General features: G+C 27.8%; 2 protein-coding genes across 2 annotated transcripts in view; one reads left to right on the top strand and one right to left on the bottom strand.

Moving 5' to 3' along the window:
- Positions 1 to 8,321, bottom strand: part of LOC129959874 (glutamate receptor ionotropic, delta-1-like) — a 97,089-nt gene extending 88,768 nt beyond the window's left edge. Inside the window, exon 1 of the mRNA XM_056072769.1 lies at positions 8,148 to 8,321. The gene's annotated coding sequence lies outside the window, so the exon portion shown is untranslated. The remainder of the gene's footprint in view (positions 1 to 8,147) is intronic.
- The window catches only part of LOC129960063 (uncharacterized), a 120,498-nt gene continuing 109,442 nt past the window's right edge, over positions 8,261 to 19,316 (top strand). The window contains exon 1 of the mRNA XM_056073121.1: positions 8,261 to 8,423. Within this exon, the coding sequence (XP_055929096.1) occupies positions 8,276 to 8,423 (148 nt within the window). The 5' untranslated portion in view covers positions 8,261 to 8,275. The remainder of the gene's footprint in view (positions 8,424 to 19,316) is intronic.

A 19,316-nucleotide genomic window follows, 5' to 3' on the forward strand; every position in this document is an offset into this window, starting at 1 on the left:
ATGAACAGAAAATATAATAATCGTCAGAATCTCTCATTTTTAGACCTCTCTGGACCCGAAAAATCCTTTTTGTGTTTATATCTATTTGTCGGCTTGTGCAAGTGATCAAAGTTTCAATAATACAGATCGATGAGATTTGGTACATGTTATTTGAAGAAAAATTATAGATTTCCATCAAATTTAGAAGGAAGGTTTTGTAATAAAGTCTTCATGTCTGTCCGTTCGTGTACACGTGGGTGCAATCACTCAAAAGAGTTAGAAGAATAAAGTTTAACATACAGTTTTGTAGGTTTCTGCGTTATTCGATCTAAAGTTCAAATTATTTGATGTTTGCATTGCTCTACCTTTTATACTTCTTATTACAGGAATTATAAAATATTTACTCTAAATAGTATTTCAACATCATAAATATCACCCGTGTGCAGTTAATTTAAGCAGATAACATAAGTTGAGTTTCTTGGAAATGAACCTTCATTTCTGAAATTTAAAATATGATTACTAAAAATTTGCTATAAAAATCTTTAAAAGTTTACTCTTACTTTTTTCTATTTATTTAATTAAAATATTGAAGAAACCTATTTAAAGTGTGTAATATCGTTGTTGTTAGTAAAAAAGACTTTCAAGCTTAACGAATTACCAACTCGTTTAACGATCGCTTCCGCCTAAAAATAAAATATCGTCCTTTAATAAAACATGATAAATTCACTGGCTGAAAGTCACAGGATTGGATGTCACTACAGGAATTTGTTTCTTAACTCTGATCGAAAACTTCGAGTAAAAATAAAGAAATATATGCATTTCATTCATATTAACAATTTCTGGGTGTGAGCGGAATGTCTTTAGGAAGAAGGAATGAACTAAAAAACCTAGATAATAATTTATTTTGAAAGTCAATAAAATGTCAAGCTTTTAATAAAAAAATCATAAATCACTTAGAATTTGAAAAAGCATGCTCATATTAAAGACAAATCTGAATCATGTTTGGTTCATTTCTTAAAATGCTAATGAAGGGAAAAAAAATGAATCACTTTTTTTCCTGCCATTAACAAGCTGACATTTACTTAATATACAGTCTTTAATGGATGGACTCTTATCAGGCAAATTTAGCCACCAAAATGAATGACACCTAAAAAAACTACTTCGAATTTTGGAAACAAATTTGATACACATATGTAAAAAGGCATAACGAATCGAATTCTTGATTTTTCAAGAATTCAATTCGGTATGCCTTAAGATTTCGGATCTTTTAAGGAAAAATTTCGGTATAGCACCTAATTAATCCTGTTAATTAGTTGGGTGATCTGAATAAACATGTCCTTTCCATTGATAAGAGTTTTGTGTAGATTTCATAGCATAATATTGAGATGTTCCTTTTTTGTTGACATTTTCGAACTAAAAATTTGAAAAACTTCCAAAATCAAAGCCACAGAAATCGAACTACACTCCTCGTCTATGCGTTGTGCTCTAACATGAGACTCAGCTTGGAAAAAAAGAAAGAAAGATTTGCTTAGCCTCATTAAAACGGTTACTTTTCATTTCTTGGAATCTCTTTTCTAAATATACTTCTTTAGACAAGTTTTTCATACTTTTGAAGATTGAACTTTGAGAGGTAGAAGTTGTAGTAGTTGCCATTTTTATTTCTTGATTTTATTATATATAAATGGACAGTTTTTAAATTTATCTCCAGAATAAAGGAATTCAATCAAAACTGCATTTAAATGAAATTTTGTATTTATAAATGTCCTGACAAATATGCTTGTGTTGATCACAAAAGTAATAAATAAAAATGCTTTATTAATGTACGAAAATGTAGAAAATAATTTTTTAATCACAAATAGGGTGGTTAAAGTAAATATATCAAAAGTATGAAACGCTGATATAAATATCCAATGTGTAAAGGAATTTTAACCACATTCATGAAATATTTTACTTTTTAATGACTATTTAAAAACTTTTCCTTTCTGGTTTTCATTGTAGCTTAGGTCCCTTTTTTTAGAAATTTCAGAGGTTGAGACTTTTACAATCTCTGATTCGACTTTCAGATTTTTGATTAAAAAGTTATTTTCTACATTTTAGAACAATAATGAAAATTTACTTTTTAAAATTATTTTTTATTGTTTCGAGCGTTTAGTCCTTAATATATTTAATAATTCATTATCAAAAGTAAAGCAAAGTCTTAAACATAATTATTTTTTATGGAATTCTACCAGATGTTGTCACACATATAGAATCAAAATTTATCTAAATGAATCAAATAATTGAAAATTATATTTGGTAAATATTAAAATATTACATTTCTATCTGAAATACAAAAATTTACCGATTTCTGTAGCTCCAATTCAAAAAAAGTGAGTGAAAAAACAGATTACAAATTATATTTTTAGGAATACAGAACAACTCAAATTGAATAAATTGTGTGACAATAAATCATGTTTAAGGTAACTGAGTGAGAGAATGTTCTTTGTTCGAATTAAATTAGCAATTAAGAAGCGTTTTTAAAGATAAAAAATATAAATATATGAAAGGAATCTTACGGCTATTACGAGTTTTGACTGACAAACTTTGGTAAAAAGGAATATGATCAAATTATTATATGTAAAATCATTACTGTATTTTCGATACTTGAGAGTATAAACATTTATGCAACAAAAATATACATTCGCGGATTTTTTTTCTCCATAAAATAACATATTTAAAGCCCCCAATGTATTTCGGTTCTTCCCCCTATGTTGTGTTTCTTTAATTAATTTATGTTTTTTTATAAGAATAACAATAATTGTCTTTCCGGGCAAAGAAGTTTCTCCCATCTGCTTTCTTGTTTACATAAACAATATGTCTCAATTTCTGTCAGGCTTCGTAATCTAGTGAAGAAAATCGAGCCTGCATTTGGATCTCTTCCCTTAAGCCTAATGAATTCAACATTTAATACAGATTTAGAAATTCATAGTCAAAATTACAGATCAAGATTTCATCTGTGTTTGTGAATTATCGCGATATCATGCAGATCGACACACATTCAACAGATTCGGCCCAAAATTTGATCCACAGATCCAGAAATCTCGTGTAAAAGTGTATTCCAAATTCCATTCCTTGGTTCATTGTGTTTAAAGATTGAAGATATCGAAATTTACTCATCAGAATAAAGTTCTTTTGATTTTGTTCACAAATTATTAAAATTCATACCAATGATTTTTTCAATAAAAATGACTTTTACCCTATGAATTTGTTCGAGTTCTTTCTGAATAATAATTTTTTTCATACATTTCAATCATCTTGATTACGAATTATTATACAATATAATAAATTTCTTTCCGAAATGAAGGACACATTTAACCATGGAGTTTGTTCTCTTTCCCCAGGAAAATATTTATATAAATTAAAAAAAAAAAAAACTGAAAGTGAAAATTTTTACTTTTTGGATTCTTTTTTTTTTTTTTTTGTTTCCTTAGGAATGTATCTCTGCACACTAGCAGTTTTCTGCTATAATAAAAACTCACAACAGCACTTACATTTAATACTAGAACCCTGGTCACTTGTAAAGTATATTACTTTGGTTGATGACATAAGTCATTATGAATACAAAAATTTGAAAGATTTAAAAACTGATGAAAATAGTTATTAAAATGCAAGTCAATTTCTACAGACTGCATTATATATACAAAATGCTAAATAGCCTTTTAAACTTCGCTTATTAAATTTCAAGGGTCAATAATTTTATTTCAATCTCAAACCTTTTTTTAATTAAAAAAAATTTAGAATTTTCTTTCTTTTTTTTTTCTTTACTTATTTGGACTTTTCTGTACAAATGGCGCTATTTTTCATGGAAATTAAATCTATAAATGTCGTTATTTCAATTTGTTTGTTTGTTTTCTCTGAATATTCTCTTATTTTTATTTTTACATTTGCAGAATATACAAAGGAGAAAGTATTGTAATCCTCCAAAAATTCTATCACGAGATATTGATGATTCTCCATCTTTTATACCTTTCCGAATACAAAAAAGGCGGATTATATCTTTTTGTTGGTTTGTTAACATAACTTAGAAATTCAACGAGCTAGATAGCTGAAGTTTAGCATGAAGTCATTATATGAAAATTAGACTTTTAATTCATTTTGAATGAAATTCGTTGATGGGATGTTTATCTGTTAGTTTGTTCTTGCTAATGTGAACTCGATAACTGTAGCACCCAAAGAGTTAGATAAATGAAGTTTAACATTGATTATATCAAAATTGTATGCCTGTATCAAATTTTGGACCAAATCTGTCAACTGGTTGAATGCCTGTTTATTAACATGTTAAGTGGATAATTAACGTACAATCAACTCGTTTCGCATTGATATATTTCGTCATACCCGATTAAAAGGTTAAAGGTATGTGAAAAGGATGCACTTAAATGTTGTCAAAAACGCAAAAATTGAGATAAATAAATTTTAATATGTTGTGATGTGCCAAAATTACAAAATCTGCACCACATTTTAAACGTAATGGGTCGAAAGAAAGACGTCCAAAATGCATAATCAATTTTTTCATTATAATATAAGTACAAAACATGTAGAATTTAACCTTTATGCATGGTATTCGATATTCGAAGGTAATAATCTCCCGATGATTCTGTTTGGGACGTAAAAAATAATGAACGAAAAATTTCCTGCATAGTAATGAATCCACTCATCTCACAAATATTACTAACTGCGTCAGAAGTTCCCTTGTCTATTAGAGGCATTCAAATTGAGACTGTTAGAAAAAACTGGCAAATTGAATAAAAGAAGGGAAAAAAGTGCTTTGATCAGTAGAATGAACTACAATTCACGATTCTCTTCTCATTTTTTTCTTTACATGTTATTTTAAATTTGAAAGGGTCTGATGTTGACTCTGGCAGACATATTCAGTAACCTTCTGAAGTTCTTGAAGGTCATTCATTCATTACGAAGGAAAGTGAAATGCAGCCAATTTCCAACTTGATGTTTGTGAAGTGAAACGTTTTTCAACATTCAAATGACTTTGATTTCTTAAACTTCTTCGTATTTGCATTTTGTATATAATTCCTCTAATTAGACGAAGCGTTGTAAAATCTTGAAACATTTTCTCTTCAAACTATAATATAGAAAGTATTACAAAATCAAAAGCTGCTTTGATAAACTGTTTTAAAAAATAAACCCATATTACAGAAAATTCCATGAATTCAATTAAGCAAGGAAGAAATAAACAAAACAAAGAAAACCTGAATAAAATTAAAGTAAAAGGGGTTGACTTGCATGTCCCCCACATTAATTTTTGTTAATAGCAACAACAACAAAAACACAAAAAGTGATATTTTTTGAATTATTCCTTTCTTCTGCATATAGTATATAATTAGCCTGAAACAGAAGTTCGACTCAGTAATATTAACGTCCCGTTTTAAAGCAACACTGGGGCTATTTTGGGATGACCTCGTAATTTTTAACCGCAGTCAGATGATGAGAACGACATCTAAGCTGGCACACCCTCTCCAAACTTCCGAACTACACAGCCTAAAACAGGAAGAATACACTCTGCAAACAATTGTCTGCAGTTGTAAGCCAGCGAGAATGTTCTCCCTTCGACTATCTTGTATACATAATCAATAAGACGCATTTTGAGTTAAAATGAGTAGCACACTGAAGAAAATATTAATGGACCTTTTTTTATCTCCTCTCTTTTACTGATTGTGCTAAAACATGATACAGATCTAAAATTTTGCTGTCAAGATCACATAAAATTTTATTTATCTGACCTTAACTAGTTTCAGACTTTAAAGATGGATTTTTTCTTTCAGTTTTTGTAAACTAGAATTTTCAGCTCATGAGCATTTGTTAATCTCTTTGACAGTGTAATAGTTTAAGGTTTTCAAAAACTAATTATTATTTTATCGAAAAATTAAATTTAAATTTCGAGGCTATACGATTACAATGGTGACGGTAATGAATTTGAGAAACATTTTTAAAGGATTCCATAATAATTACATCAATGATTTATGGTTAACTTTTGATTATCTGCACTCTTCTTTTCCAATACAAGTCTCAATTACAAATAAAAAATATACTTTAAAATACACAAAAGCAAATTTACGAATTTTAAAAGATGTCAGTCAGCAAAAATTGTAAGTATAGAATCCTAATGTTTATTGGGCCCATTATCGTAAACAACAAACGGAAGTAGTTCCCCCAAAACTTTCTCGCTCACTTTTTAATAAATATGTCATAGCCCTCCTTCCATATATAATTGTGGACAGAATAAAGTTCACGAACGACATGAGTGCTCACATCTCTATTTTCAAAATCTCATACATTTTGATACTATCGTCGTATAGAAAAAGACTGACACTTGTATATTAAATGCGAGGCATTTGCGTACAGTATATGCTAAATATCAATATTAGGCTCTAATGTAGCGTTTTCACTGAAATTAGCATGGTGAACTTCAGCGATTAATCGATTTCTCGAGGTTTATACATAAGCACCAGAAAATCGAATATGTATTTTGGAACCAAAATTTGACACAAAGCTACAATTGCACTTAAGATCACATATCAAATTTCATTTATTTAAGCCATTGTGTTTTTGAGTGAATGCGACCAGAAGAAGGTCAACTGTTTGATATATTTAGATCAAAATTTTATTAAAATTCACCATTTAGATGCTAAGCCCTTGTACCAAATTTTATCTATCCAGCTCTTTACGTTTTGTAGTTATCGGGTTTACTTATATTCAGACTGCCAGACAAGCAGTCTTTCTGTAAACAGATTTGGTTCAAAACTAAATAGAAATCTACAAAATGAGTGTGAAGTCCATAAACCAAATTTCATCCATCTAGCTCAAAGCGTTTTTGAGTTATGGTTTTCACAGAGAAACATATAGTTATAATTCAAAAACATGTTTATTTCGAACTCGAAGAGTCTGAAACGTGAAGCATCGTATAAACTTGAAGTTCGAATTTTTTGATGATCGTCCATACTTTGCATACGAAAAAGGAAAAACCCTTTGCGACTGTGAATGCGGTGATCAAGATTATGTTTAATGTTGATTCATAGCATCGGAGACGAGAATTTCAAAATGGTTCGAAAGTATTTCCGTATTGAATTGTACCTATGTTTTGGCCATTTTGCGACGTGCAGTTCAACGGATAGACGGTTACTGTTTATATAAAATAATAAAAATTTAAAAATACCGCTCGTTGTTTAGTCTATTAAAAAGATAAAATTACAATATTAGCATAAGACGGGTAAAAAGAATAATTTAAGGAAACTTATTCCCAATGTATATCAAAAGAAAGGATGAAAAGGCTGACAGCAGCGCTTCTTTCAGATATTTGTATACTACCCGCCTTGTTGTCATAGGTAGTAAAATCGTACAGTTTTAATAGTCTAAGATGTTTTTTTTTTCATTTTGAATATGAATTTTCTAAGAAATCAGTTATATGACATCATAACGTTTTTATAAATGTAAAAAATTATAATTCTTTTAATAAATGTAACCATAAGGTTTGTCTGGTTTATCTATCTTCTAAGTTTTGAGGTATCGTAACTTCACTTTTTTATAAGTGTTGAAAACTACACAAATATTTAATAGAATCATTTTTCTTTATCTTTAAAAAATAAAAGTAAATCACTAGACCTAATGTTCGTTACAATGGAAGCATTTTGAATTTCAGGACAGCAATTTTATCCACTTTTGGAAATTATATATATATATATATATAAAATTGTCAAAGTTTAAAATTTGTCAAGTCAAATCGAAAATAATTCAAACTGAAACTGCCATAAAAGGTGAATATTTGGCTAAAAATTTTTAAAAATAACTTTGTTCCGATTACTGAATCGGATTATGTTCCCGATTTAAGAAGCTGTTATAAAAGCGGAATATTTAGGTTAAGGTTTTTAAAAGTAACTTTAAAAAAATCCCAACTTGTTGAGAAAAAATATTCTGTTTCAAGTATGGTACGTGCATTTTTGTTGCTGATTCTCGGCCATCGCTGGATTTTTAATGGCCATCGCTGAACTGAGATTTCAATTGCTCTCTAAACGAAACCAAATGACAAGGAATTTTCTACATATTGATGTTCTTAAACCTGAATTCTTCGAATTGTTATATTGTAATAGGTTCGCCAATATATTCTTAAAAATATATACCTGTTCATTCTTAAAAAAAAGCCGACCTGTTGAGCCCAACTTTCTGTGAGGAGTGCGACGACCGCTGATCCTCTGCGGCAGTGGAAAAGGAGGCGAGAGAGGTGTGGATATAAAAGTCCTGATAAGAGATGGGTCTGTCACTAGATGCCCTGAGAGCAGCGTGGCGCGACCGAACCTTCGCGGAGAACAGTCAGCGAGTTCTTTCGCTCTTCGAACACCTGTTGCTGAACACCATGAGGGCCTGCGCTCTCTTAGCCGCCTGGATCATGCTAGACAGTGAGTAACGCTTCTTTTCATCATCTTTTTTCAATTTTGTAACTACAACGAAACTTTTTTTTGTTGTAGTTATGCTTCTGATGATTGCGTATGTTATATGTTAGGAAAACTTATTGAAGGAATTTTTATTAGAGTGTGAAAACTGTATAAATCCATTTATATTATTTATTATTTTATTAATAAATTAATTATTATTTATGTTTTTTTTTATTTTGTCCCTTGATATTTGCTACGATTTTAACTTTTCTCAAAATATATTAGTCACGGAATCTGTGGAAATAAAGTTTTTCGGAAGAATGATTTTGTCAGAGTTGATTTAAAGTATGTTTTATTGAGAATACTTGTTTTTTTTTTATAAAGCATATCTGTTTTTTTTCCTTGTGATTTTTGCTGCGATTTTTATATTATTTTTTAATATATTGGCCACGGGATCAGTTAAACAAATATTTGAAGGAAAAAAAAAAGCGACTGCACCTAATATCATGAATTAGAAAAAGTTACCAAAAGAATTTTTATTGAAATATGCCAATCGTTTAAAATATATTTTTGTTTTCTTTTTTTTATCCTTTCGTGTCTGTGATGATTTTAACTATAATATTAAGATGAACAAAGAGTAAATGATTATTGAAAGCTGAGAAGAACTTTTAAGAAAGCAGCGGAGTTCTGGAACAAATATAAATGAGCTTGTATAGTACTTCACGACCCCCAAAATTGTATTGAAAACTTTTTCACTTGAAATAAAATTCCATATAAAATGCACCTTTATTTTTCTCTGCTTTTATGTCCTGTTTTAATTTCTTCATCATCAAACAAATTTTTATATATTTTGGTAAATTATAAAATTATGTATTGTAAGTTAACTATTTTACATCTTTTTCATCCCTTTCCTATACATTTCAAAATTAATGTCATGCTAAACTTTTCTTGTACCTTAAAAATATATACGTTCTCCATGATTTTTAACTTTTTATATCTTAACTTTTGTTGTTAAACCTCTTTCTTGCATAGATTTTGTTTGTTCGTATGTTTCCAGATTTATTTTCTGCCATTTAATCAAAAAAATTTCTAAGAATACATTTTAAACCAAATGTTGGTGTAACTCTTTACAACAGTATACGGGTCGAATTAGTTAAAAAAAAAATGTTTTGAAAAGTCTTGGTATGAGTTATAAATGCCAGAAAGTATAATAAAAATTTGAGAACACGACTATTGAACCAAAAACTTATTTTTAAAATAAAGTCATTTCTTTTGTTCCTCATTTAATACTTTTTCATTTATAATATTTATATTAATTTTTTTTTTGATTTATTTTCCTTTGCGTCAATGGGCCTTAAAAATAAGGATTTTTTTAAAGAAAATCTTTTTTCGAAGGATTATGGATAGAAAAATTAGCTAATTAATTAGTACTAGCATTAGTAAATAGTTAATTAATTGTTCGCATTAATAATTAGAATCTTATTCAAACATTCTTTATTTTCAATTACTGTGCTTCAAAAAAAGCTAATAAATAAAGCGAATTTCAAAGGAAAAAATTTATATTTATAGCACTATGATTTAATTCCGATCTTCGTTTAATTTTTTCAGAACACTGAATAAAAAGATACTATGACAAATGAAAAAAAATCATATTTATGTAATTTAACTCCAAAAAATTAAGATCTATCTAACTTAGTTCAGCAATTAATGTTTGATATCTTGATTTTTTGATCAAATTTTTTAATTAATAATTTCTTTAATAATAAGCGCATTTTAATCCTTGAATCTCAAGTAAAAAGATGAAAATGAAAAAAGTAGCAACAAAGGGGAAGCCAAAAAGAAGGAAATTCAATCTGAGGAGATACGATCTATACCTTTAAAAAAATGTATTCTGCTTGAGTAATCTGAGTAAAATTCAGACGAGTTACGCAATTTCTTTTACTTCTTTATTTTACTACTCAACTTTGTTTTTCATTCACTATGTAATAAATTTCATAATCTGTATAAGTTATTATCTCTGGAAATAACATTTCTTATTCTAATTATCAGATATAATATTTGGTTCATTAAAGCATTTTATTGAAACTGTTCGCTGTTGCTGTACTACCTTTCATTATATCAGAAAAGAAACGTCTTTAAAGTAATATTTTAAGTAATATATAATAATAATTAAAGTAATATTTTTTAAAAAACACTTTCAAAATTCCATATACTACTTTTATAATAGTATTTTTAAAAATTATAATCGATTTTACCGAGAATAATATTTCGACAACTAACATAAAATGTGTAAAATCATCATTTTCATATAATCTATTAGATTTAAAAATATCAACAAAAAATAAGCAGTTAATCTACAAGGAATGGTTTTCTTTAATTTAATATATTGCTTTTTTGAAAATTGTCCATTTATCCATCTAGATTCATTATTTGAAAAATAAACTTCAGGGATTAAAGGAATCGACAGAAAAACTACCTCTTTCGTCAAAGACCAAATTCCAATCCCTTAACCCCCAAAAGTTTATTTTTATTTTTTTATTTCTTAAAATATAAAATATTTAGCTTTTTATAAGTTTTATTACAAAATTTTTTTTAGATTTAATACTCCAAGATCTAAACCTTTATATGAAATTTAATGTTAATCTTAACCTTAATTCTGAATGTTAATCTACAACCATTAAAGTAGACAAAAAGCAAATAATTTTTAGATATTTTCAATAAAAAATTGATATGTTAAGGAATGAAATATGATTTCATAAGCAGTTATCTTTTATTAGTTAATGTAGTGCTTATATTGTTTTATATATTTCTTTCATATAAAAAATGTTCTTCAAAATCTTAATATAAATGAGTATTAACTTTATTAAAAATTCTCTTCCTTTATGTGGATGCTCTAATAAGATATTATGGAATTGCATTCCTAAAGAAACTTGATTGAAATAGAAAATGGAATGATTACGAAGAATTCTTATTTGGAAAAATCATTTTCACGAATAAAGAAATTTTCTACCTTAAAAATCATAAAATTCAATGTATTACTTAAATTTATTTAAAAACTACAGATAAGTCATAACGAAACACTTTATGCATCTTCAAATCTCCTCAATGTTTAACGATAAAATTATTAATAAAATTACTCACAGAGTCATATATGAATGCTTCTTCTTTGCTAGAAAATGAATTTCATATTTCCTGAAATGGTATCCCATGATGATATATACAGGGTAACTGAAAAACCTTGACCACGGCTTTTATTCTTTAAATATTGATCACAGTCATATACTGTATATTACAAAGTTGGGTAAAAAAAAAGGTGCAAAATGTTATGACATCAATTAAAATTTTCAGGGGATAAAAGTTTAAGAAATACAAAATTTAAATTTTTATACGGACCCCGTACAAAAAAAATCCCAATGAGTAAAAAAATGCGCCTCATCCTCCAATAAGGCTATGTACAAAATTCCAGAATTTTATCATGAAAACTCTCAAAGATATGTTAAAACAAAGTTGGTGAAGTGTCAATCACAAATTAAAATGCAAATGTTTACAGCTTCAATGCAGATGACGCGACGCATTATAAGGAAATAAAATATGCTTTATATCTTTAGTTTTAAATACAAATTTTAAAATCTATGCTTCCTGAGAAATACTTTAAAATTTTATATCATGAATTACAGAATATAATTTAAAAATAGCACAGTCAATGAACATGTAAAAAAAATTATGTGATCCTTCCTTTATGTAATCTTTCCTTTAAGTTATTATTTCTAAATATTTTTATACTTTTGAACCAATAAATAGCAAAATTATTATTTATTTATTCACTCATTACTTTCTTTGCTAATTTATGTACGATCCCTAAAACACGAACATCCGGCATGATTTTTCTTCTTTGCGAACTCATATCCAGGCATCGAAAAGTGGTTTAAGTCAGCATTTATGTAGTTTCCTATCTTTGAGACTTTTTGTGATAAAATGCTGTGTGATAATTGCACATTTTACTCATTGGGAATTTTTTTTGTACGGAGTCCGTTAAAAATTTAAATTTTGTATTTTTTGAAATTTAATCCCCTGAAAATTTTAATCCATTTCATAAAATTTTATACACTTTTTTACGTAACTTTGTAATTGACAGTATTTGTCTATGAACAATATTTAAGGAATAAAAGTTGTGGTCTAGGTTTTTGAGACACCCTATATATATATATATATATATATATATATATATATATATATATATATATATATATATATATATATATTATTTTTCTTTCTTCTGGCAAGAATGATTTGAGTATGAAAGATGCTTTTAAAATAAAATGAATTCATTTTTTGAAAGTTGATTAAGAGAATGTTGATTTATTTGAAATTTCTGAAAACAAATGATAAAATTTTAACTAAGATCTCTTTTACATAATCATTTTCACGAATAAAAAATATGTAAAGGAAAAAATATTTTCGCAATTACGGGTATTCATGATGCTTAGAATTATGCATCGATTTTATCTTTCGAATTGCTGATTTAACCAGTTTATGTATTGAATAAAACGAAATCTAATGAATAAATAATTAAATAATGTGACCCATAAAAATTCTTAATTTTAAACACGGTGGACGAAAACTATTGTTCGAAAATTAAAGAATAAATGTATTTTTCTGAATTCAATTTGATTTCGTAATTGTAATTTTTGATTTAAGTATAACTTCTAATTTTATTGCGGAATTAAAAATGAGTATTTTGAAATATTCAAAAATGCATTTTTATTTTTGGATTTGTTAATATATTATCTTGTGATTATGAGCGATGACAAAGATCGCCAGGTTACTAAATACGTAATATCTTGCATATCATCTGATGGTAAGCAATTGCTAAAAATTTCATCATCAGTCATTCACCAATAGTCATTATCATGTTCATCATCAAAATATAGCTCATTTGGTCCTAATGATTTTACATACTTGCTTAAATTCGTTTTCTCACAATAGGGCTATGAATTTTAATTTTATAAGCAAAGAGTTATCGGTATTATTTCATTCACTAGCGTTTCTCCAGTTTGATAAGTGCTCATTTCTATTTCCCCTAGACTGTAGCTTTTACGAATCATTAATTGACAAAACATTTATAGTTTTTGATGAACTTGCCAAATATATCGTAAAACCAATAGTAACGTTAGTTGTGTCACATTCATAATTTTCCGACGGGCAAACTAATTTTCATAGTCTGAAAATTTTTTGAAAAGCATAAATATCTTGTGATTATATATATCGTGCAACGGATAAAATTTAATAATTAACTAAAAAAATAAAATATAAAAAAAGAATACGTTATAAAAAGAAAAGCTTGGATTTCTCAAAACTTTTTAAAATTGTAACCGGTTTTCAAAGAAAAAAAAATACCGGATCATTTCAGAGCTTTGAACAGTTGAATAAAGGTTTTATCAACTTATACAAAACAAATTTAATTTCTATATTATGAAAAGTTTATCCTATAATCCTAATTATAATATGATTAGAAACAGTAGTATTATTTTTCATAGTTATTTTCAGAATTTGTAATTACATAAACTACTGTCATCAAGGATCACAAACAATGAAAACAAAATTAAAAACCCATGGATTAAGCTATTTTCTAAAAACAAGAAAATTTGCTTGTCTTTATTGTAACGATTTTTTTCATAAATCAAATGAAATTTGAAGAATATTTCAGCTTCAAATAAATATCAAGATTTTTTTTTTACCAAAAAAATTTATTTAAAAAGATGAATTGCAATTTCTTTGTATTCAGGAAAAGTACTTCCACCAAATTTTTTTTCTCTCCAGCTAATTTTAAGCGAATTTTGTCGATTTGAACGATGCCAATAGATTTATCCTTATCTTGAGGTTACATTTCGTGGATAAGTTAAAGCTGAGGATTTCTTCAAGTACAAGCTAACAGAGATCGTGGATCAGTTCGAGATATATTTGCTAGAATAACTTTAAAGTTTAAGCATGGATAGTCTTATTAAAAGAGAAATTAAATATAAAAATTTTACTAATAAACACACGACTTTTTTCCTAAAATCAACTTCGAACGTCTATTCAAAGAAATAAATTCTATTTTCTTTGCATCTCAAAGGAGATTATGCTCTACCATTTTGTTCTCGAATTACTATTATTTCGAGATGAGATTTTAATCATTTTTGTGCTTCTATGATAGATCCATTCGTTATGATAATTTTTTTATAATCCGAGTCAAAAGATTGGATAGTACTTTTTTTAAATGTTAAATTCCTTTTTATTAATTAATTCGCAGTTGTTAGCTAAGTCGTAGAAACATAAATTCGCTATCATTGTAAAAATCAGGAAACATTATACCTTTATTTCCACATAATGTTACCTATTGTTAAAAAAATTGTCTAAATCCAATTTTAATCTGATCCCTTGAATGTTCTATCAACATAATGTTAAAATATTTTTTATAATCTGAATTATTTGGATTATTTTCAAGTATAAACCAAAAATTGTGAAAAAACAAATCTAATTCTGAATTTTTGTTGATTTAATACTTTCGCACTTTGCATCTCTGAGCCTGCATCAAAATATTTAATCAAAAACAATAAATGCTCACATTTTTTAAAATTGCTACGCCATATTTTTTCTTTTGTATTTTCCCCAAAAACCATGCATCTTAGAAGTACAGTTCTTTGAAGAAATTTTATTTAGGGAAGAATGGGGTTAGTTGCTGCGCGGGGTAAGTTGTTATATACGAATTTTAAGTTAACTATCGGCTGAAATTCACTTCACTCTTAGTAGTTAGTGACTTTCATTCGTGTAGCTTCCTCGACGGTTTTTATACTGCCTGCAGTTAATAGCAGAAAGAGTGCTCGTGAAAACATTAGTTATTTGTAATTTTTATTAGCACCGAAACTCTTGGAGATATATGTGTAGTGTTAGTGAAATGAGAAGACCTAGGTAAGTGATGTCATATTTAAGGTAAGGTAAATGATGTCACAATTCATATAAGCGATTACATATTTAAAAGTATTGCATAACTGTATTACACCATTCTGGTTATACAGGTGGTTAAGGTAGTTAGTTAATGTGGAATTAATTTCATGATATTCTAGAGAATCTGCAGTAAAATTACCATTGTTGATAAGGGTAAGTTGCAATTCTAATAGCATTTTCTAATTTAATTGCATTAAGGATAGTTAAATGAGTTAAATGTAATTATTTAAATAAATAAACAATATAACTAAATTTTTATCAGTTTTTAAAAATATTTATTTCTTGAGAATGCTGCTAATAAATTACACTGCGGAATCGTTTTTATTTAAAATTCAGAATCATTTGTACATAGCTTTGCATGTAAACAACACCTTTTACTTTGTTAAAAATGATTCCAGCTGCTCATGATAATAGCAATTCAGTTCCTCTTTTTCTTCCTAGGAAAAATATTAAGCATGCATGACTGACCTTTCAAAAGTACCTGAAAGAAATGCAGCCACAACAGAGAAATTTGTTCAGAAGTTATGATAAGATATTTGAAATTTCATGAGGTACCAAAAATAGGTCTCTCTAACTTCTTCTATACAATGTCATCTCGATTTACGGATATTGTTCTCCGTCGAAAAAGGCGGAGTGATTCCTCGGTCTTCTCTACTACAAAAATTGCAACCCTGAGACTGGTCTGCGCTTGAGCCTTTGTAAAACTTCACCAGTAGTATTAATGATTCGTTGACACATATTTTCTGCAGTGAAATAGACCCTGCCGAATACAGTAAGGCCGAAGGTTTCCACACAACTGGAATCTGGCCATTTAGTTGAGGTATTTAATTAGACTTCTTTCCATCGGCCATTTGGAAGACGCCATAGGGCTGAATTTCACAAATTTCGTATTTATGAAAAGTACTATTCCGACAATAATTATGAAGTTTGCTCAACAGAACAGCTTACGAAATCAAATGCATTATGAATAAAGCATTTTTGATCTTTTTATTCTATAAAAATTACAAAAATAAAAGAATATTATACATGTTTTATTGCTATTGTATGTAATAAATAGCCCCAATAGGGATAAGTTTTTACGATATACATATGTATATAAAACAGTACTGTTGAATTTTAAAATAATATGTTATGGATATTCAATTATTAGAGTAAGTTTTAAAGAATGTTTTGTAAAAGACTTATAAGAGATTCTTTTAAAAAATTCTAGAAAAAAATGTAACAACTAGCCCGGTCTCCCCTCCTCGGAGCGAAGATTCTCATTCTACATGTTTATTCGGTGGTATCTGAAAATTCTTTAGATCAGAAATAATTCAAATAGTTTATGAAAATTGCAAGTACATTTCAAGAATTAGCTGAACTTCTGAAGTTTTGATCTCGCGACTCCTTTAAAGACAGAAAAATTTTCCGTGGTCCCATTTTTGCACAAAATGCCAAGGTATTTACAAAATTCTGCCGAAATAACGTCTAATAACTTTTACTGGCGATGCCTTTAACAGGTAAAGATGCCACTAAATATATCAAGTTTAGATGGAATAACATCGCAAGCATGCTTAAAAACAAATCTTCTTAAACTTTATTCTAATCACTGCTTCTTTAAGGATAGATAAAATTTTGCGATCCATTTTAGAGATTAATATTTGGTAAGGAACTGAAAAAAATGCGTTCCAAAATGTAAACATCAATGATAAAGCTAAGTAACTTCACTAAGATTTATTGCACATTTTCTTTTATTTGAATTTTTAATATGGGTTTATATATGATATATTGGAGAGTTTGAAAGAAGGCTTTGTTATCACAGTTTACTATCTATCTCCAGTTTACGAAACCTTATTTCAGAATTTACCTAAATTCTTTTTTAATTCAATTTTCTATTTAGCGTTTTACTATTAACAGCACTTTCGTTTAAACAAGGCATAGGTAAAATTCTTTTGATTCTTCTGTAAGTAAATAAATCAATCGAATCGATTTAGAAAATATCAGAATTTGGGTAGTGTTTTATCAAGCTTCGTATCTATTCACTACAAATCTATATATCTAAAGCTTAGAATGCTTATTAGAAAGACGAAAGTTTATCTTTTTAAAAAATTGGTTTGTTTTTATTTCTCTTATAGCCTGTCTCAGTATTAACCACATATTTTTAAACTGACTTTGTAGGAACAAATTTACAGTTGCATTTTTTTTTCTTTTTTTTTTGTGAAATACAATTTTTTTTAGTTCTTTGCAGATTTGCTCATATAAATGAATTTTTTATATAAATATAAAAATAAAAATAAAATAATGATGAAACATTCTTTGAGATTTCTTAATTATGATCAATGTTGGAAGAAAATAACCCTTATAGCTGAAAATAGTCATAAAAGAAATTTGAAACCTAAGAAATTTTCTTTCCTTCAACTTTCTTGCATGCTAACACAATTGGCATTTCGTAGTTTTGTGAGGGAAAAAAAGCAGTGTGATGTTTGAGCCAATAGCAGATTTTATAGATGATGACTGTAATCATGATGATATATTTGTTATGTTGTAAATGCTCCAAATTTCGCTCACAAATGCTGAAGCGTAAGGATTTGGTGGCAATGAAGGGAATAATTAAATGGCATGAAGATATTTTCATCCTTTAAAAGTGATGGATATATCTGCTAATTATACATAATTTCTGAAATATTTTATATTTGTTTCCTTCGGTACTATTCAACTTTTAAAGCTGTGACTCAACAGATGCCTTTTTAAACTAATTATTTATGAAGTGGCTAAATAATTATTAATTGACAAACTTATTTAAAAATTGAACCAACAAAATAAGATATAGAGACCTGTTTCTGAGTTCTACTTTTATAATATTTATAGTAAGGAAATCAAGAAGTTGCAGATTATTTTTGTTTTCGTTTTAAAATTATTTTTACCTAAAGTAGTTAGACAGCAACGACTCACTGATTTTTTAATGATCGTTTGATTATCCATTTCCTAATCTTTGTCATTTCAAATTCTTTATAAAAATAAAATGACTTTTCAATCCTTCGTCCTTCAATAACGAGATAACAATAAATTCAATAACGAGATGTACTCTCGCATGTGAATATAGTTTTTTTCTGCTCAACAAATGAGCTTGGATTCTATTACGTATTTCGCCCCCAGAAAGCTTAGGCTCGGATACTATTATTAGAAAACAATGAAAAGATCTTCAAGTGGGCCGCATTAATATCTAAAACTGAATTCTTAGACGGGAGTGGATCTAGAGAGAATTTTATTTCATGTCTGAAGGAAATATTGCTATGAATGTTTATTAAATTTTTAAATTTATCTCTTTGGAAAATGAAAAAAGTGTACAGATATTTCTATCAAGAAATTGGTTTCTAACTACTTGGTATTTTAAACCGTCTATTTTTAGAAACCGTTCTTGGAACCGTTCAGTTAGCTTTGTATTTGAAGGAAGACTAATAATACATGATTTTTTTCAAGGACATTTACTATATTTGTTTTAGCAAAGAATTTCGGGTTATTGTATTACGGAAGTTACACAGAACTATTCAAAAAAATTATCAAATACGCATTTAGAAATTAGTTTTTTAATTAATTCTTACTACTTTTTGTTCTTATTCTTATAAATATTATGGAATCTTCGATTCAAATTTCCTCAAAGTCACTATTAGATGGTGCCACTCTTAAGGAATCAATATTTAATTAAATCAAATGATTAACTAATAATTAGGTTTTGAAAATATTCACATAATCAATAAATAATCTTTAAAGACAGATAATTGTGCAAAGTTTCGAAAATTTAATTTACCAGGGAATAAGAAAAAAATCTAATACAAAATTCCATCATTACAAATATGAAATAAGTCAAATTAAATAAATGTGCATAAAAAGAAAAAAAAACATCATAATCGACTAAAAATTCCACTTCGAAACTTTGATGAATCTTCAAAT

The sequence above is a fragment of the Argiope bruennichi genome, chromosome X2 (assembly GCF_947563725.1).
Source record: "Argiope bruennichi chromosome X2, qqArgBrue1.1, whole genome shotgun sequence".
Lineage (NCBI taxonomy): Eukaryota > Metazoa > Arthropoda > Arachnida > Araneae > Araneidae > Argiope > Argiope bruennichi.